A 22,391-nucleotide genomic window follows, 5' to 3' on the forward strand; every position below is an offset into this window, starting at 1 on the left:
GGGTTGGCTTCCATCCAACTTGCCTTTGATAGCTCCCATTATGTAGTCGTTCAACTGATCCACCGGTATCATGCCTTTAGTGATTAGTATAGTTTTCTTAGTTGCAGGCAAGTGAGAAGTAGTTTCTCCCACTGTAGGGCTGATAGGAAGTTGTGATTGCAAAGAAACCTCTTATTGCCCATCTTGCTACTTTCCTAGAGCGCGACTTCCTTGCCCCTCCATGATGCTTCCTACCCTATCATCAAGGGTGTTGATCCGTTTCTCTTGGTTTTGAATGAGCATAGTCATTCCTTCAAGCGTCTTAGCAATTCTAGCTAATTGCTCTTTCACGGACTCAGTGTTAGTCGCCATGGCAAGCATAACGGTATAGACATGCGTCCACTCAGGCGTAGCCTTCCATATATAATGGGTTTGGCGAAGATACAGGGGAAATACTACTGCTAATAGCATTCCCTTGCATAGAAGTTGGACTACCACCATCAGTAGCTCCTTTAACAGAAGGTAGGCTTCCAGCATAAGTTGTTGCCTTTGGGGCATAATCGAGCCTTTGAACCACCATTCGTGCCATGAAATGAGGTTCAGGTAGTTGGACCCCCAAGCTCTTGGCGCAGCTCCTGGTCAGCGGACCTTGCGTTTTCTGAGTAGCGCTGGAGCTAGCTAGAGGCGCAGACTTGGAATTGGTAGCTTGGGCATAAGTCTTCCTGAACATGGGGTTGTTCGATGTCATTGAACGCGCTGGTAAAAGAAGTTTTAGTAGTAGAGAGATGAGAGACAAAGCTGTCACACTGGGCATGTCAAAATATGTAAATACAAAGTTTTGAATAATATTTTAAAATTCAAACTTTGGTTACATGTACTCATGTAGTATATCAATATGACGTGAACCGGAACTGAACCGATGTCATATATAGTGAAAATGATCAAACACTTATTTTGATAAATCGATTTGGTTCCAATTTCGATTTTGAACTGTCAATCAAAACTTATTTATTTATTTATTTATTTTTATATAATTTTATTTCTTATTTTTAAAATAGTCTAAATTCAACAATTATTTTATTTTATTTTTTTTCAGTTCTAAATCATAACCGTAACCATCCATACTATTTAGGTTCAGTTGCTACAGTGTTCGATTAGGTTCGAATCGAACCGTAATCTTCCATACATATTAGTAATATAATTAGTTGAAAAAGAAAAATAAATGAAATAGTTATTTTTAAGGACAAAAATGTTAATTTAACATTAGAGGGGTGAAAATCGTCACTTTTAAAATAACTAAGGGGGAAAAACTACCACTTTAATAACTTAGGGGGTGAAACTGCTATATGCACATAACTCAGGAGAAAAAGTGTCATTTTCCCATATATATGTAGAGAGGGAGAGAGAGGATAGTATGAGATAGTGTTCTAGCTGTGAGTATAAAGAACTGTATACGAAAATTTATTCTCTACTTTTTTCCGTTTAATTTTCTTTTTTATCATTTCTTCATACAAATTTAAAAAAAAAAAAAAAAAAAAAAAAAAAAAAGAAAGAAAAATCTTCAAATATTAATAGGAGATCAGAAATTCCTTATACTTAAGGAACAATTACAAACTTAGATGGTCGACGGCATTTAAAAAAATGTAACTTCTTAAGCTAGGTAACATTTCAATCTATTTATCCAAAATGATTAAAATTGATATTGTATGTATAACAATCTCTTATCTTTTCTCGTTTATAAAGTCACCATGTTTGAAAAAGGTAGTTTGTAGAGTTACCTTTTAGTCTTATAGTTTATTTATTATATAGAGTTACCTTATAGTCTTCTAACTCAATATTGACTCATCATTCGCCCTCCATATTGGGTACAAAGATTTTACTCTCTTAACATTATAGTGATGATTACATTTGAAAATTGAAAACAACATACATTAACATTTATCTATATATATATATATATATCTAAAAATTTACTCTAAAGACAGTTAAACTGATTGATCAATTCAAAATAAATTAATAGATTAACTTTACTATCAGTGGACATCCTCTACCAAACCGGCCTCTGAACAAGAATAATGAAGACTTCTGATTCAGTAGACAGTATTTGAAAAAAGAAGAATAATAGAACTCACCTTGGAAGTGAGAGAATTTCATATTTTTTAGCAGAATTTATGCCTAAAAAGTGTTTTGCAACTAAGAGGGTTGGCAATATCCAAGGAAGCATTTTGTGGTATATCATTTATTGCACAACCCACCACTCCGGGATCCCAACTGCCAACACAAACACACTGCTTCTGTCACACTAAGCTCCACGGCGGCTGGGGGCGGCGGCGCAACTGGCAGCGACTCGCCGGAGGCTGTTGACTCGGCAGAATCTTCAGTCTTGGGATGCAATGCTAGTCCTATAGACAAATCAAGACCACCCATCTGCTCATTTCTTTGCTTATCTTTCAGTGATTGATGATGAGACTCCTCGCTTGTCGTGCCACAACTGCATTTAGTCTCCTCTTGTGATGGTGCTGAGCTACTCAGATCCATAGAAATATTTTCAGGCTTGGTGGTGCCGCCGCCGCCGCCGGCTGAGCTGTCAAGTGGCCGGTGGGTTTGTGGGTCAATGCCACGGCTAATGAGCTTGCGCTTAATTTGTGTGTTCCAATAGTTCTTGATTTCATTGTCAGTCCTTCCAGGCAATCTTGCCGCTATCAGAGACCATCTACAAACACAACGATTTTTAGGATTTTTTTTTTTCCTTTCTTTCAAAATTATGCTGTACTAAAGAGAGATTTTTACTTTTTTTTTTTTTTATCTAGATAAAAACTTGTGTGAGAGTATCACCGAATTGTGGTTCGTAAGATGGATCAGTCAAGATAAAAAGGTAATACTAATCATGAACAAAATACTTTAAATAAAAATGTAATATTACCCTTTTTGAAAAATATTTATTCTTAATTAGTATTACATTAAGTGAGGCTGTAAATCACTCTTTTATCTATATTAGCTATCCTTTGATTTGATTCTTTTTTGGCTGCTAAAAGAAACATTATATTAGGATAGAACAGATTCAAGAATTTTGTCTGGCCGCTGGTTTGTAGGCCAAGAAAATGAGAAACATTAATTTCTTCCATTAAAAGTCAAAAATTTCAACTGCTAGCTAGTAGTATGTATTAACTAATAATGATTGATTAATACCTCATTGTTTCTGGAACATTTTTGTTTCTAGATCTTTAAGTGGTCCCACTTCCCAAATGGCAGGTAAAACTTCAAGAATTTTTACTTTTTTCAATACTGTATGTATGTGTTCCCAGTACCCACCCCCTGTTTCACACATTTATTCCAACAACCATACACACCCAACCAAGCTAGAAATTACCAAAAAAAATAAGAGCAAATATATGCATAGTAGCAAGTAGCTTGTAGTTCAATGGCATTCAAATCACAGTAATACATATTAAAGAAAAAAATATTTAAAAAAAAAGAATTGATTTGATTAAAAATAAAAAATAAGACATATAAAATGAGACGTACTTGTTTCCAAGGAGACTATGAAGCTTGATGATCAAGTCATCTTCTTGTTGAGTAAAGTTGCCTCTCTTGAGGTCAGGCCTGAGGTAGTTTATCCACCGGAGTCTGCAACTCTTCCCACATCTGAACAATCCTAATATAAAAAAACACCGAAAAAGAAAAACATTATCGTTTTGTGTTAAGGTAGTGATCGGATAATGATTATATAAAAGTAAGTAATACCAGCGGCTTTAGGAAGGGAGCGCCAGCAGCCTTCGCCATGAAGACGGATGTAGTTGATGAGGAGTTGGTCTTCTTCCTTTGTCCAGGCGCCTTTGTTGGTATGAGCTTTCTCACAACAAGGCGAACGTCCCATTTCTCTTCTCCTTTTCAAATTATTCCTTTTTTTCTTGAGAGAGAGAGAGGGAGAGAGAGAGTAGTATTTTTAAGGGAGACAGGTAGGAAGGAGCCTTGGGTGTGTCATGTGTGTGTATACACTCCTTAGCTTGATTGGACGACGGGGTATATATATATATATATATAGGTCCTTAATCAGGTGAGAACCATGTCCCAGGTGAGAACCTAAGGACAAATTCGAACCATTGATCTAGTAGATCTAACTATTGAAATAAACAAAATTCTGTAAGTGCACACAAATTACTATACAAATCAAATGAGACAATTCATTCTCGTGAAACCTTTTAAGTGCACACAAATTACTATACAAAAGCACACACTAAATTGTGTGTAATTTGCCCAGCATGACTGTACACAATCTACTATATATGTATGTATTGTTTATATAAACATATGCAAAACCTATAATACTTCTCTACTTCAAAATCCCCTCCCATATAGAAAAATCAATATGGTCAAAATTTGACACTATAATTATATCAGCTTGGTACGTACGAACAAGAATTAGTTTAAATATAATACGGGCTTAAAAATGTTCCATATATTTAGGACCTACTCAGGTTATCTCGTGATCTAACAAAAAAACCTGTAATATTTCCATTTTTATATATGAAAAATGATAATATATATGCACATATTAGACATGATGAATGCTTTATATATGGAGGTTGAATAGTTACAAACTATGAAATTATCAAGATGATCTCCATGCCTTCGATCACCCCAAATGTAATTAGGCCACTTTTCATTAATGATGTTATTGGAGAGCAATAATTATACCATGAATCAGGATTCACCTTGCAAGATGGATTCATCACAATTTACATATAGAATGTTCACACATTTAGTTATAAATATTCAATATATAAATTGCGAATCTTCAATATGTAAATTGTATATTTTAAACCCAGGTCCACAGAATAATTTATCATTAAAGAAATTGTAGTTTTTTTTTTTTTTTGGATTTTCTTATATGGCATCATTTCGTCTTATAAAAAAATTTAAAATATATGCAAAATTTAAAATAGAATTAAAGAATATTATAAATTGATTGAACAATGTGTTCCGTCTCAACTAAAAACTTAAACATATAATTAAACTGCATATCATAAGTCTATAACTATGATATCAAATTAAATAATATGTTTTGTTTTACTTAAAAGGCTAAACTAATAGTGGTTTGACTCCAATATCAATGATGTGTTCCGTTCGGACTAAAATGCTAATATACATTTATTATTTTTATATAAAATTACATACATTTGCAATTTCATAAAATTAAAGAAGTAGATTTACAAATTGATAGAATGAAAAATATTTTATTTACCCTAGCCCTCGAAGTTTGGATAAGAAAAAGAAGGGAGAGAGACTGACTAGGATTACAAGGCAAGGGTACCGAATGCTTACTCTGAAATAGTAATTACGGATTTTTCTCTGTCACCCAAAGGAAGCAATACTTATACCATGGACCAGGGTTCACATTGCACTATGGACCCTAGTTCATGTGTATGTGTTTTGTGTTATGATTTTTTATATCTTGCGTTATGAATACAAATTATGCACATAAATCAGATTCGATAAATAAGTAAATTTATAACATGTGTATGTGTCTTGTAGTATGATTTATTGTGTCTTGTGTTATGAAATTATATATCTTACGAGTATGAATTATGTAACTCGTCTTTTCAATCCAATTGTGTCCATAATGATATGCTATGTGTCTTGTGTTATCATTTTTTGTATTTTGTGTTATAAAATTCTGTATCTTACGAGTATGAATCTTATACTTCATTGTTTCAATTTAGGGCCTATAATGTTATGTGTAACTAGTCCATGATATAAATTGCCTAAAGAAAGAAGGGGAGAGAAGTGCTCTATTATGCATACTTTCATTTTATTACCTACGCTGTCACATGACAGCATGTTTAATTTGATTAGTAAGAGATACGTGGCAAGAGTTTTAATTTAAAATTTTAATTTGGGGGAAGAAAACATTTGACCAAATAAATAAAGTTGGGGGTTGGTAGAAATATGGGAAGAGTAGTTAACGCTAAACACATGGGAGCGGATTTGGTAGGCTTGGCTTGGCAGGTCTCTTACTTTACTATGAGTTGGCCCCTTCTGCCTCTTTCTCCGTGGACCCCACTATATACATATTTTTTAAATAGAAAAAAAAACTTTTCACCATTAATTATTTAATTTTCTTTTGACACGTATGTGAGATGAGAAATTCTGGTACGTTTTGCAAGTAAAAGAATCAAATTTAGTGGGTGATTGGAAAGCATTTGGTAATGAGTGCAAACCCACGCAAAAATCTAAATGAATTTTATTTGGGTCACACTTGTGTGAGACCGTCTCACAGATTCTTATTCGTGAGACGGGTCGAGTCGGGTCAAGACACCATGCAAATGTCACACTTATATGTGCAAATGTCATACTTATATGCTCAAATATAACACTAATCAAAAATACAATTTTTGTTACTTATTAGAGAAAAAGTAATACATTTTTCATAATAAGTAATGTTAACAAGTGCCCCTCACTTATAAGGGCAAATATAATACTTTTGTGGAAAAATGTAATACTTTTAAATCGAAATGTAAAAGTATTGTATTTTCCCTTAAAAGTATTACATTTACCCTTATAAGTAACACAAACTTTATTCCTAATTAGTATTACATTTGAGCATATAAGTATGACATTTGTGCATATAAGTGTTACATTTGCATCTTGACCCGACCCGACCCGACCCGTCTCATGGTGAGACGGTCTCACACAAGTTTTTGCCATTTTATTTTATTTTTTTTTAGAAAAGGGTGCTTTTAATCTTCAATTGCCCATAAATAGGGGCGCTAGCGAACAAAGTTTTTGGTAAATTACTCGTATTTGTGTTCGGTAATGTTCATTTACTAAGGTAAATGATAGGGAATATACCTCAGGTATACGACCTGAAGTATTTGTACATAAATTGTATTTGAGTACGAGTACTAGGTCCTATAAAAGAGACTTATGCCCTTCATTTTGGGGGACTTTTCCTCTCTCCACTCTCTCTCTAAAGAAGACTCCAAGGCCATTCTCCCTATTCTCTCTACATTACTGAAGAATAAGGAATAAAGAGTTCATTTTGGCCTAAATTCTTCCCTCTACTCCTACTTTACATTTATTGGTATACAATTGAGTACATGGGAGATTATTCTTTATCAGTAAGCGAACATAAATAAATAAATTTTAGAGCTCGGTTCATAAACGAACAGAGTATGAATAATTGTAAGCTCGTTTGCTAAGAGCTCGTGAACAAACTTGGTTGTGTTCGTTTAATAATGTTTACGAACATGTTCATGAACGAGCAGTTAAGCATATATATATATATATATATATATATATATATAAAGTTGTTGTGTTGTTTGTTTGGTAATTGTTGGTGAACATAGATAATTTCTTGTACACGAACGAATTGTAATTATGAACATGAGCCTATGTTTGATTTTTAAGCGTTCATGAACAAACATGTGTGCGAACATGTTCACAAATGGTAACGAACATATTCGTGAACGTGTTCATTAACGTTAGCGAAACGTGTTCGCGAACATTAACAAACACTGATAACACTTAACAAACGAACACGAACAGAATTTTTAAAAAACATTAACAAACGAACACGAACATTCCAAAAATCTTAACAAACGAACATGGACAACTTCCATTCGTTTATGTTCTATTCGTTAGCAGCCCTACCCATAAATAATTAGTTTATGTGAGTGGATCCGGGGCGGATCTACAAAACAAATTAAGGAGGGTGTATTTAATCAAGATTTTTATATACTTTCAAAAATTATTAAAGTGATGAATTTTAAATTATTTTCGTACTCTTTCCAAACTTTTTTAACTTTCATAAACTTTATACGACTCCATAAAAGGCTACATAATAAACATTTATAAACTTCTAACAACTTTTTCATATTAAAAAGTTTACAAAAGTTATTAAAACTTGTTAGTGTACAAATGATACACATTTGGACGCTATTATAATTGGCCTAATTATTAGTCAAAACATAGGTTAATTTATTATGTTACATTTTATTGTGCTAGAGCAGTTTTCTGGACCACAGTCAGAATTCGCTACAGGCAGTCTGAAGCAGCGTCAGAATGCAGTCTAGTAGACATATTCATCTAACTGAATTTGGTATCTTTGGTCCACTATTTTTGCTGAGATTTTAAATGAAAGTTGCAGTTTATTTTAAGGGAATTTCAGCTGCACAAATTCATATCATATTGGTTGAAAGTTCGACTATATAAACAGTGCCAGTACTTGTGATTTTCACTTGAATTAATATGCTATTCTTATCCAGCAGTACACGAAACCTTTCTACAGCTTATTAGTGTTATTTTGAGAATTATATCAGATTTGTATAAGTGTATGATGATGTCGTATTGTTGATGGTTGATTGTGGCATGCATGTGGTCAGCTTGTAGATGATAAAGGCGTTGATTGGAGTGCTTTTTGTAACCATAGAGTGTATGGTTGTTTTGTGACTCCTTGTAACCCTTTGTGATCATCTAGTGGAATGGGCTAATGTGAGTTGCCCTGCAGACATAGGAGTTGAGCTCCGAACTGCGTAAACGATTCTTCGGTGTCTAGTTCCATTTATTTACTTATATGCTCTATTTATTTATTTATCTATACCTGCTTTAGTAACTAATCCAGATAAATAATCTTGGTAAAAATAAGTATGAACCTTAGGCTTATCTTCTGCATTCAAGATCCACGATCCTATTTCAAAACTATATCAATGCATTTTTAGTGGCTTATACAAAGCATCCATATCAATGCATTTTTAGTGGCTTTTGAACTAGTGAAAGGTGATGGGGAGGAAAGAGAGGAAAGAGAGAGAATGAATTTGGTTCTCCTGCAAAAATGATTTTTAGAACCGTGAGTTAGAGAAAGCATCAACGCCCACTGCACACGCCGGGTGGCGCGTTTATTGCTTCTTTTTTTAGGGTCATATTTCACATTTGTTTTTTTTTCTTTTCTATTTTTCATCTATTTCGTACTTGGATCATAAAAAACCGTAAAAAAAACTTGACTAGTGTAGATGCTCTTAAACAATAAATTTTAAAAAAAATCCGTTATATTTAAAATTTTATTATTGTTGCGAACAAAAATTAGGTTTGGTTGCGATTCAAAAACATTGTTGCGAACTCCGTTATATTTAAAATTTTATTATTGTTGTGAACAAAAATTAGATTTTGTTGCGATTCAAAAGCAGTGTTGCGAACCGCAACAAAATTTTGTTGCTGTTCACAACAAAAAATTTAAAATAATTTTTTTATATAAATATGTGTAAAATAAAAAGATAAAAAATAAAAAATAAAAAATATATGAATAGGTATGAATAACTTATCGTAAAATTTGACATGAATTGATGAAAATTAAGTTTGTCAAGTTCAAATAGGAAAAAAAATGTCTATAGAAAAAGTTGAAAAAATTGGGGGTTGAAGGTTAGATTTCAACCATTGATATTTGTGAAGAAAAAATCTATAAGAATCTTAATCTTGTAGAGTCTATAAAAGTTAATAAGTTTTTAAATACAAAAAGACTTTTTAAAACCCTTTAAAGTCTGAATCGAATACCGACTGACTTTTAAAGAGATTTTTAAAAAGTTGATATGGAATACCACCAAACTTTTTAATTAGTTAAAAGTCTTAAAATAGTTGAGGAGACTTAAATCATTTGTTCCAAAAATAGATAAAAATTCAACCAGATTAGTAGCAAGTAGCATAACACATTCAAAACCAGATCAAGATTCAATCAGATTAATCTCATCTGGCAGTATAGTATATAAAAAAAGTAGATCAAAATGAAGTCCAATACAAATCAACCATTTTGTATGGCTTCCAAATCTCAAAAAAAAAAAAATAATAAGTTTCATTAGCTTCACACAAGATAAATATGTGTTGATTTGCTAGAAGATGACAAAAAAATGTGACTACTGTCAATTGAAACAAATAAAAACAGGAGACTTAATAGAACTCTCCAATGCAAATAACTGGTTGTTACAAGCCAAAGACTTTGTGGTCAAACGGTATAACGGGCATTGACTCTTTTGTGTTTAATAGATTGAGAAAGTATGTAGGGACCGATACTACATTGTAACCGAGTCAATAGTACTTTTTAACAACCAGCACTTCTTAACAAGTGGTTGTTACAAAGAATTGGTTTCTATAACAGAGGATATTTATGCAGAGTGAGTTAACATTTCAGAACTATCACCAAACCAACCCCTCAACGGACCTGGAAGAATCTAATGAATACAATCTCTATAAGATGAACAACAGGCCTCCATAATATCGCCCGGGGGCTGGGGCCTGGGGGCAGAATTTTAAGCTACATATACATTACACGTATGTAAACCCAAAAAACTCTATGGAATATGTGTATGTATCCTATGTATCAAAGGGCTTTTGTGGTATTACCGCTTTCATTATTCACATCTGCTTGTTTGCACATGCAGTCAGGCATTGGGTATGTATAGAGCGAGCTGCTGGGTTTTTTTACCTCACAACCCTTCATATCGTTGTGATGAAGCATATCTTGCAACTGCCGTTTAAAGTCTTTATATCTGTTGGGAAATAAAGAATAAATACATTAAGCTTGCTTCAATTATGTGTTACTCTTGTAAAAAAAGAATAACAAGGTTCATGCCCTCCAAACTAGATAGGGTCTGGTCACTCAATTGGGCTATAATGGACATAGGCCAAACCACACTAAAGAGTGAATCCAATCAATTAGCTAATCTAATCCATGGCCTTATAAACCAAACCAATTGTTATACCATCTACAAGGGTTCATGTTGAATTGTGAACCCTTGTCCAAAAATTATGTGTCTGCAACTAAAAAAAAAATATGTTAACCTAAACCACACTAAAATCTGAATCCAATCAATTAGCTAATCTAACCGCCTTGTAAACCAAACCAAAAACAAAATATGTTAACTTTTGTATAGGGCTCCATGGTATAATTTGCCCAGAGCCTAAACTAGGCTAAAAACTAAATCCAATCAATTAGCTAATGTAACTCATGGCCTTATAAACCTATATATTCTCTCTTATATTTTCAATGTGGGACTCTTCAATAGGAACAAACAAAGAGTAGAGAAGGTTACTTGCATATTACCTTATACTTGGACGATCAAACAGAAGAGCTAATTTCCGCTTATCAGGTTTGATTGTCTTGCCATGTCCTCCATTCAAATAACGTCTATGGCCCACTAAGAAATGCGGGAAGTTACCACCCTGTGTTGTGACAAAAACTTCACTGTAGAGGCAAACCGTATAATCAAGAGCTGCCAACCTAGATAAATGACCCTGCATGGCAAACATATACAGTTCGGTTATGACACAAATAGTAGGTAACTAGGAACGGGGGGGGGGGGGGGGGGCATGTGGAAACTCTAGCCTATATACCTCAAACGGAGCTAGTTCTTCTGCAGAAGCAAGTGTATCCTTCGATTCGAGATGCGGAAATATCTGTTTGAGTGGAGCCATATACTTCTCGGCCTTATAAATTTTCCCAGCAGCAACATAAACCGGGGTGCTATTATCAAATCCCATGCCTCTTAGCATCATGCCCACCTAGAACATGAAATCAAAGAATTAATGCCCGACCGGAGAAATAGAATCCACAGAGATGGCACTTTGTTCACATGGCGTTAACCTTTTTTCTCTTGGAGATATGTAGTTGAAATGGGATATATACAACGTGTTTCAGTGCGTGATGAGATACAAGATGCAAAGGCAGTAAAGAAATGAAAGAAGATGAAGTTTGGATATTCACCATATTTCTCATACCTCAAGTGGAGTAAGCGGGCACTTTCCATCCATCCGTATCGCACCTGGCCTTATAATTCTGCCTCTTTTGCGGAATTTTCCTCTCCAACTTCTTTCTCGAGCAACATCCATCTCAAGCTTTTCTTTCTCGCCACCATCATATATACAGCAAGAAAATGCAACCATATCCTTTAAAGGCGAAAATAAAAAGTTAACTTCTGTTGAAGTTAAGTCAAAATTATAGCCATTTCAAACAACAACAACAATACTAATACTAATAATAATAATAAATTGTTTTCAAAAAATAATAATAATAAATTAAATTAAAAGTTGGATAAAGACACAAATTTGCACCTCTTCGAATCGAAGATGCACTGAAACATATTTCCCCGCACTTCTGGAGCTATTTTTCATCATTCGATCAACCATCTTCGCTGCAAGCATGCGTATGGATGATGAAAATCTTAACGCTTCAAAGTTGCACAAGCACCGAAGACCTTGGATATTTGGAGGAACTGCATGGGCCAATCTATTAGAAAATGGTGCAATGCGTACAGCCCTGCACCATTAATCATAACAAAGGTAGCTATGTGATAAATAAGTCGTAGAATGCCATAATATATGAAAAATAACAAAAAGCAGAAAATGGTCCGGCCCATTGCTCAAGACTCTTGCATCCACGAAGGGTCTAGGAGACAAATATAGAAACAAATGAGTACCAGACCACCACACCAACCTTAACCTTCTAAAAGAAAGAAAATATAATTACTACGGAGTAAAAACAAAGGGATTGAGTACTATGTAGTGTGATGGCACCTCTGTTACCATTCCAAATGGGTGGTCACAGGATAGAACCCTGGTGGTGGTGGGGGCATTGATTCTTGAATCATGAGTGTTTCAAAAAAAAAAAAACACTAAGTGGCCCACGCATTGTAAAGTAGAGAAAATTTGCAGTGTTGAACTATCATAAAATGTTCCCTTGAGGCCTTGATATGAATACAAAGTAATTATGATAATTTGTAGAACTGGCAAAAGGTAACCTCCCATAACCCCATGGAAACATATCAAGAAGTGTAGAACATAAAAGAGAAATTTAAAAAATAAATGATATCCAAAGAATTTACGGCATAGAGTATTAACCAACAAGAATAGCAAATAATCCAACTAATAAGGAGGCAAGGATTGTATACCCCAATTCCAATAGCTTTGGTAGGACCTTTTGCCTATAGTAGACTGGACTGGACCAGGCCTTTACCCGTAAATTCACAATGTTACTTATATTATTGTCAAATCGCTGAAGTACATCTTCTGGAAGTTGTTTTACCACCTTGACGTGATTCCTTAGAGCGTAAATGAAAAATTCCTCGTCAAAGATATCCCCAAACTTGCTGCAAAATTTTGGAAGGTTGAGAAACAAAACTTTAATATTTGTAATGACTTTTTGCTGCACAGCTGGAATCAAAATGACTTGTTATCTAGTTCTCAATTTCTCATATTCAAAATCTACAAGGATTACTAGTAATAGCATACACAATATTATGAAGACTAGGCCGCTTAATATAATTATGTGGCAGCTTTACCTGGAATCTCGCCAAACACTATTTAAATGAAATATTGGAATAACAAGTGTAGCATTCAGCAGACCAGCAACTGCAACTGCATCACATATCTGTAATAAGAAGAGGTTCGGTTATATCTTATATGTCCTTCAGAAAGTCAGGGCAGCATTTTATCTAAGAAATTTGAATCTAATAAACACAAGAAATTGATATCAATCAATTGGAAATGATATCACAAAAATGAAGGCAATTGCATTCATCAACAACATATGTTATGCTTAGAATTTAAAATAAATAAATAAATACTTCACAGGAAGGATGCCAAAGGGCAATATTGTATCAAAAGAACGTACCGATAACCTTTGTTGATTCAACCCACCATTTGCTTCAATTATGAGGAAACCATTCGACTTTGATGATTCCGGCAACCCTAGAAGAAAAAAGAATTTTATTTTTATTTTATTTATTTAATCAAATATCGAAATGCTATCACAACACTAGCATGTATGATACAAACTAGTCTCAGAATTTCTCTGATAAAAATCAGAGGATGATCCAGCAAATACTCATTTTTTAAATTTGAAGAAATATCAAATATCGACGGCTGGTTTTCAAACAAAAATTCATCAGACAGCAACCAATTCCAACATTACATATTACAGGAGAACAGACAGCCAATAGGCTCTCCCATCCGGGACTCTCCCACCTAGCTCCCAGAACAGAGAAGGCATAAAGCTAATAAATTTAGCAACAATTCCAGCAAATACGATCTATCCCCGAAAATAAAATTGGTTATCCATGTATATAAAGCACTACAACATCAGCATTCTAGTATCCACTTTACATAGAAATTATGAGCCTTTAAATCAAGGAAACTCAGGATTTTTATAAGAAATCAGGGCATTCAGAGACAACTGCAAGCCAAAGTAGAGGATCGCTCTAAGAACAGTCATGACCTTCGTTTACTTAAAAGTAAAATGCAGCATCTAAATTTTTAACTTCCAATGAGTAAAAAAATGGTCCAATTTCAAGTTTCCTCCTTTTACCACATGAAAGGTTTTTATGCCAATACATATTTCATGATAATTGCCTGATTTACCAGAAAAGGACAAGAGACTTGAGATATTTGCCTTCAAGTTAGGAAGGTCACTGCCCCTTGTAGACATATTACAGTACTTATTACAATTTGAAATTAGTGTATGTAGCATGTAGTTTCTTAGTATGAAGATGAGCATGCCAAGCTAATATGAAAGATGGCCTTTGTCACAGAGGATATATTTCTAAAAAGTTTTAATGGCATTGATTGTGAAACTGAATAGGAATCTCTTTCTCTTGTATGGATCTATCTTGAAATGATATCATCACCAATAGAGCATCAAATAACAAAAACTGACCTATTGGTCTAAAAAGAGTTAGTGAAGGATGCACAATTTTCTTAGCATTCCAAACACATCCGATACGTTATTGAAATGAACAAAAAATCAGGGTTATCTCCAGATTCCTACTTGGAACTGAGTTGAGGAAGGGGATGATCTTCAATAGGAATTGCTTAAATTTGAATGGTAGGTCAATTGCATGGGCAATAGACAGAATACTAACCTGCTTGAGAAATAGACTTGTCAAGACAAGGCTTCCAATTTTGATGAAACTTTGGATTCCACACATTTGTTAACTGCATAGTTTGAAGCCATCAACTTTCAGTTGATTTTTTACTTATTCGACATCATGTAAGGAATTCTTCAAAAACTTTCTTTATCCAATGAACAAAAATAAAACGGAATATCTGGAGCAAGAACATGTACTATTGCCCAATGACCTTCAATGTTTTGATTGTTTTCCATTAAGCATTGCCTGCACCAAGAACTCGCTAAATTGTTGAAAATAACTTTCCCACTTGCTAATTTCCAACCCCCCACCCCCTCCCCCCAACAAACCCTCCTACTTAGTACTAAAGATCTGTTAATTAGTACTCCATAAATCATTACACTATATTGGAATACAAATGTTAAGCATTAAGCACATCTACTTCATGCTGTCCACACACCTAACTCTGTTTTAAAAAAAATATATATTCTAATTACTTATCCTAATTCTCAGAGGGCATATTCTTGAGTTCATATTTTAAGCTACAGATTTTTGGAACACCATGAACAAATCACAATCAAATAAAGCGATAAGACAAAGAAGTGGAATTTATAAAAGAACAAGGAAATTTAAGAGATTTACCAAATTTGAGGTTCCATTATTTTCAGCCTGCATATGTGGCCAAAGCTTCTCAAATACCTGAGGGCTCCGATACACTGATCCCGGTGGCGCCACCTCATTGCCACCATTGAAGCCCAAAGTACCCATATACAATAACATTCCGGAAATATAGAGTAAAGGGGCGAAAAGCAGGACCCCACGGCGCCGGTACACCGCCGACACCAGCATAAACCCCAATTTCTCGGCAAAATTATGCAGCTTGACCCCGCCGCCATCTACGCCACCGCGGAAGCTCCCCCCGCCACCTCCAATGGCCGAGTTCTTTCTACGGTAGCGCGGCGAAGACGGCGGCGACGGCGTGCTGACGCCGCTGCCAAGCCGGCTTAGCCCGCGCATGTGGGCCCAAGAAACCAAAACCTTTCTCAGAAACCCAATCCCCAGCAAGAAAACCGTAAAAGATGTTTCTTTTCTTCTCTACGCTCTCACCCGGAGGGTGAAGAATGTGAAAACGAGCTAACACAGTAGATGGAAGTGTAGAGTGTAAAGTGATCAACTTTTGAGCACCCAAAGCCAAGAAGATGAAGTTGACCCACTCCCACGCGTGAAGTTATGAGGCCATGGTTGCAAGAATCACGGATGCTGAAAGGGGGGGCCTGTGGGGTCGGATCGACGCTACTACTTCAACAGCACCACCGACAACTCACAAGAGAAGAGAGAATTTGAATTGGTTTATTGGGAAAATTTTCTTCTAGATTTGGCTGCCTTTTCTTATTCCACTTTCGCCCAAAGGAAAATGAAAAAGATGGTCCCAACTCAATTTGTTTGATTGATCATTCATCACTCTAAAATTTTGTTTTATGACAGCGTAGAACTTTGAACTCTACTAAGAATTTGGGAGAAAAATTTTATTAATCAAGAGGTAACAAAAAGTGTATCTGCATTGGATGGAAACCGTTATCATTTTTTCTTGCTACTTAAGTTTTGATATATTTGTAATGAGATTATATCCTAGATTTACACATCCTTATAAAATATTTAGTTTCTCAAGTATTTTAAATGTTATATTCAATGATTTTTTAAAAAGAAACAAATATTTTTACGTTTTCTCCTTTCATTTTTACTTGTTTGGTAATAAGAGGTAAATAAGTTTTGAAATTATTTTTTAAAAGTAATTAAACCATCAAAACGAAATTTCTTTCAAAGAAAATGCAAATTTGATTTTTTAAAAAGTGCATTTAGTTTTTTAAAACCATTTTACAGGTAAAACTGTAAAAACGAGTTAATACACAATATAATCCTCGACTATAGTAGTTTTACTCAATTTAGTCTTTTGTTAAAAATTATATTAGTGGACGGTTAGAAATAGGGTCCTAATGGTAATTTATCATCCTCCATCCCATTTGGGATGATTTCTTTTTCTTCTCCTTATTAGATCCACGCAGAAATGTAAATTTTCGTACCCAAATATTTATTTACTATGTATTTATTTATTTAGGGTTGAAGTTGATTTGGTACGAAAATTTGTATTTCTGTGTAGGTCTTAATAAGGGGAAGAAGAAGAAATCATCCCAAATGGGATGAAGGATGAGAAATTACCATTAGAACCTTATTTTTAACTGTCCACTAACAGAATTTTTAACAAAGGACTAAATTAGGTAAAACCATCAAAGTCGATGACTAAATTGAGCACAAAACGTCATTTAAGACTAAATTGAGTAAAATCATTATAGTCAAGGTTTATATTAGTTGAGTTCAGCATATTTGCTCGATTCGAGACGTAGTGTTGTAACTTACTATAGAGCGATATGATTAAACGATTAATATTCACCTACTTATCACTAATTGATTTTAAGTAAGATATGACAATTAAATAACTAAATAATTATACCAATAATTAATTGGTTTTAGTGTAGTGTTGAGATCCAAGAATACCAATAATTATTATTATTACTCTTATTATTATTATTATTATTTTTGAAAACATTATTATTATTATTATTATTATTATTTGTCTATTAGTTGTTTGTCTGTCTTATTTGATGTGACTAGTTTGATTAAGGAAACTTAATTGAAGTTATTTAAAATTATGTTTTTGTAATATTTAGATTAGTGTTGGTATATAATATTTATATATTTACAAGTTATATATAAAAAAACACTATTAAACACAAGAAACTAATTTTAGAAATTATAAAACATATTAAAGAAATTTTATTAAAATTAATTAATTTGACCAATAAAAAATAAATCATTAGAGTATGATCTCTTTTTTTTTTTTCTAAATTTCACCTTTATGATCAACTGAACTGCCAATTCAGATGTTACTACACTCTACTTTCGAATAGGGCTTGAGAATTGATGTTTGGATTGTGAAAAGAGTGTGAAATTGAAAAAAAAAAAAAAAAAAAAAAAAGAGTTGAGAAAACGAAAAAACAGTGAAGAATTGTACGTCAAGGACAAAGAGTTTGTTAATTTAACTTATTATTTAACCTTAAATTTGAAGAAAAATACAAACGGATTGAAAGTGACACTTCAACCTTTTTTCAGTTAATTTCAACAATGGTCCTCCGACTATGTTGATTTTCCAAAATTAGTCCCCGACTTTTAATTTGGACAATTTAGGTCCCTTGACTTTCAAATTATTTCCAATGTTGGTCATTTCGTCAAATTTTGGTTAAGTTGAGGTCAAATGAAGGGGTAAATTGTCCGTTCACATTTTTAGTGGGTTATTACTCGTATTTCTCATGTCATATACGCTGTATATATGAATATAATCTCAGTCGAAGTCTCAATCAAAGCCATATAATCTCAGTCGAAGTCTCTTCGGCTGAGATTATATCCATATATATATAGCGTATAGGACATGAGAAATACGAGTAATAATACTATACAAGTGAATGGACAATTTTACTCCTTCATTTGACCTCAACTTAACCAAAATTTGACGAAAGGACTAACATTGGAAAGAATTTGAAAGTCAAGGGACCTAAATTGTCCAAATTAAAAGTCGGGGACTAATTTTGGAAAATCAACATAGTCAGAGGACCATTCATGGAATTAACTCACCTTTTTTTTTAATACTATTGACTCTATTACGATATTACGAGGTATTATCTGAATTTAATCAAGTAATCTTTCTTTAAGAAAAGTCACATAGGTGACATATGAGCACAAAGTGACATTCCAACTTATAGGGCTTTTGGTTGGATGGAATTTAAATTCCGTTCCCACTTAATTCCCACCTAATTCTGAAGGCAACTAAATTCCTTCGTTTGGTTGGAGGGAATTGCAATTCCGCGGAATTGTAATTCCCTCATTTTCATGGAATTAGAATCCCATGCCCCCCCCCCTTGGGATTCTAATTCCATGGATTTTAGCAATAAAAAAAAAACTCCTAAGACAAAATTACCCTTCTCTTTTATAAGCTAAAATTCATGCCTGACCTTCTCTTTTAATTAATACCGTGTATTATCTTCGACAACTATCAACAAAAAAGTCATTCTTGAACTAGCAATAATTATTCTAGGTCAACCTTAATCAAATATGTTTCTCAAAACTCTCAAATATTTTTTACAATATGTCTAGTTCAAGAGATACGGTATATGGGAGATATTTGAATTTAATATGTTATATTTTTTGTGTACTTGTCATTTAATAATAATAATAATAATAACAATGGGCATTTTGGACTTTATACTACTTATTCCCTTTCAATTCCCATGTATACCAAACATTGGAATTGAAATTCCTAGTAATTTTATTCCCTCCAACCAAACATTGGAATTTAAACTCCTACTTTATTCCCACGTTATTCTTTTCCCATGGAATTGCAATTCCTTTCCCACTTAATTCCTTCCCTCCAACCAAACGCCCTGTTAAAGTTATATTTTAAAGTTAGGGAAAATTGTAATTTATGCCCTCCATAATATGTCAATTATCAATATCACCCCTGAATTATTAGTGGTGTAAATGTTGCCCCTCAATTTTCAAAAACGGTACATATATTGCCCCTCTCGTGGTGTAAATATTGCCCCTTCTTTGGTACGGGAGGGGCAATATATCATATATGTACCGTTTTTGAAAATTGAGAGGCAACATTTACACCACTAATAATTCAGTGGTGACATTGATAATTGGCATATTATGGAGGGGCAAAAATTACAATTTTCCTCTGAAATATAATTTTCCTTTTGTCATTCAAGTATTGTGATGATTAAAGATTTAATTATTAACATTTTTGTAAATAATTATAAGTTTGATTAAATAAATCATGCATATTTATTCATAATGATGTCTGCAATACGTCTTTGAATCATGCGTATTTAGTATAGAATAAAACACGAGTAAGAAATCATGACAATATATTGGTATTCTGATCAAACCACATTACATTGTGGATCCTAATTAAAAATTATTTATCTTTAGTTAACATATTATATGTCTTCAGTTAATAAATTATGTGCATGTAAATAAATTAAATTTACATAATGTTAACTACATGCACATAATATATTAACGACATATTATGTTTCTGTGATTAACATTTTATGTGTTTGTAACAAACATATTATGTGACTTCAATTTATTTACACGCACATAATTAACTATAGCTCTAGGCACATAATGGCCCTGTTTGGTAAAATAGTTAGCCTATCAGTCAATTTTGACATGTTTATCACTAGTAGTTGTTACCACTATAAGTAAGTTAATCAACTTTTTGTAACTCCAAAATGCTAAAATTTAAAAAGTTGCTCAAAACAACTTTTTTAATTAGCTTTTTGAGAAAAAGAAATTATACTAAACAGCTATCAGCTAACAGCTAATTTGCTAAACACATTTCCACAATTAGCTAATGTTATCAACTAGTTGTACACTCTAACCCAATCAACTAACAACCATTTACCAAACATGACCAATATGTTAACTACATACACATTATTCGAATGTCAATTTAGACTAGGAATGCACAATACCAAGTAGACTATGAATCTATGATCCATGATATAATTTGCCAAAATCATGCATATTTATCAGTAAACTTTGCATTTTTTGCCTTTTTATATATTTGTTCATATTTAGACCAAAACAATGCACATTTACCCCAAATCATGTCGATTTACCCAAAATGATGTGAGGAAAAACTTAGATAATAAAATTATAAAAAAATCTTGATGATTTTATTGGGACTAGGCTCACCATAAATCGGGTATAGAGGTACAAAACGGGGGTAAGAAAATAGTAGTATTATTACTCGGGACGTTAGACCCAAAATAGTACATACAAAGCTCGAGATATTGACCCAAAACGACAGCCCAAAGAATACATAAATAATAAATACTATAGTCATAAGGAATTGAATAGGGTCCAAAAAGGCAGCCCGAATAATAAATAAATAAATAAATAAACAAGCTTGGAAACTAATAAATAAAATAGAATGAAATATGTTACCAACAGGACTCGAACCCTAGCGTGCCGGCAAGAGAGAAGACTTAGACCACTCAGCCAAAAAGGAGGTTGTGAACTAAGGGATGCCCTTTTAAGGGTGGAAAAACACCCTATTTATATTGTTAAAGAACTCACGGATCGTTGACAAATGGACAGCATCGGATGGCCTTCATTCTTGGCCACACGAATGTCACCCCACTACTTTGCTTCAAGTGCACCCCCATGCATAAGTGAAGCTTCCTACCCTTTAATATACAAGATCTTGTGCGGCTTGGTGGTTAAGAACTTGTGTTGTTATGTTGAAAGTCTTTTGTCGTTCGTTGAGAAGCGAGATAGATGATAAGTTGTTTGCTGAGAAGCGGGACAGATACTAAGTTGACCGCTGAGAAGTAGGATAGATGATAAGTCGATCGTTGAGAAGCGGGATAGATGATAAGTCAACCGCTGAGAAGCGGGATAGATGATAAGTCGACCGCTGAGAAGCGGGATAGATGATAAGTCGACCGTTGAGAAGCGGGATAGATATTAACGTTGTGGGCTGCCTGTTGCCTCATGCTAGCACAATGCACCTTTCTTTATATCTCATTTTTTTTTATTGCACTCTGGGTTGCATACCTTTCCCTACATGCCTAGGTGGATAGAGGTATTCGCCGAGTTCTTAGGGATCATGTCTCGTTGACTCGAAAGCACCGCCTTTTAGAGATGTAGGCTGCATGTTGCTGATGAGCACAGATGATGAGTGTAAAAAGGGTGTAATGTCGTTCCGCTGAGGATTGGGGCTATGACACGTAATTGTATGAATTACCAGGTACTAGAGTATGTGAATCAATAAAATCCGAGCAACAAAGACTGAATGATGTAAAAGAAAGCAATTGATTAAGGTGTAAACTGTATGGTAAAGGTATGGGCCAGATTAGGGGGATTGTAACCTTGATGTTCTAACAAACTCAGGATTAGGGAAAGAATAATTAACCAAGGGATATATGGGCAATGCACAAAAGAATTCAACTCAGCTACTTTTGTAATCAATAAGAGAATTAGGCTAAGATTGCCCCACTGTCGTGATGCATCAATCATAACCTTAAGCACCTTAGCATTGTAAGCCCCCAAAATTACCTCTACTTTCATAGTAGGAAAATTAGGTTGAAATTGGTAAGGCTCGAGGTCTCCATCCAACTGTCGTTGTAATGAATCCCTCTCCTAGACTAGCAATTAATTGTGGTCACAAACCAATAACTAGTGCAAAGAAATCCCCAAATCAACATAAACCCTAGGTAAAAGATTCAATCCCTTTATGCAATTAATCATAAATCGAACATCAAGATTAACAATGGACCCCTAATCCAAACCCATAAACGAATTACTCCCGCATGATGGGAGTAAACACAACAAAGCAAAAATTAAAGATGGAAAACATAGCTGCAATATTAAAGAATAAAAAGGGGAAACTTTACTAAC

The 22,391-nt window shown here is 33.9% G+C and overlaps 2 protein-coding genes across 2 annotated transcripts; both read right to left on the reverse strand.

Annotated features, from left to right (window-relative positions):
• Window positions 1-1,959: 1,959 nt before the first annotated feature.
• LOC116015459 (myb-related protein 330-like) lies at window positions 1,960-3,948 on the reverse strand. The gene is made up of 3 exons (XM_031255530.1): window positions 3,724-3,948; window positions 3,505-3,634; window positions 1,960-2,692 (listed from the first exon to the last, which is right to left on the reverse strand). Exons 1-3 carry the CDS (start codon window positions 3,854-3,856, stop codon window positions 2,215-2,217), a joined length of 741 nt encoding a protein of 246 aa, XP_031111390.1. The 5' UTR covers window positions 3,857-3,948; the 3' UTR covers window positions 1,960-2,214.
• Window positions 3,949-9,894: 5,946 nt separating this feature from the next.
• Window positions 9,895-16,309, reverse strand: LOC116017604 (O-fucosyltransferase 9). The gene is made up of 10 exons (XM_031258214.1): window positions 15,510-16,309; window positions 14,883-14,955; window positions 13,637-13,713; window positions 13,305-13,393; window positions 12,915-13,112; window positions 12,079-12,283; window positions 11,746-11,913; window positions 11,362-11,529; window positions 11,072-11,262; window positions 9,895-10,517 (listed from the first exon to the last, which is right to left on the reverse strand). Exons 1-10 carry the CDS (start codon window positions 15,882-15,884, stop codon window positions 10,349-10,351), a joined length of 1,713 nt encoding a protein of 570 aa, XP_031114074.1. The 5' UTR covers window positions 15,885-16,309; the 3' UTR covers window positions 9,895-10,348.
• Window positions 16,310-22,391: the final 6,082 nt, after the last annotated feature.

The sequence above is a fragment of the Ipomoea triloba genome, chromosome 4 (genome assembly GCF_003576645.1).
Source record: "Ipomoea triloba cultivar NCNSP0323 chromosome 4, ASM357664v1".
Classification (NCBI taxonomy): Eukaryota; Viridiplantae; Streptophyta; class Magnoliopsida; order Solanales; family Convolvulaceae; genus Ipomoea; species Ipomoea triloba.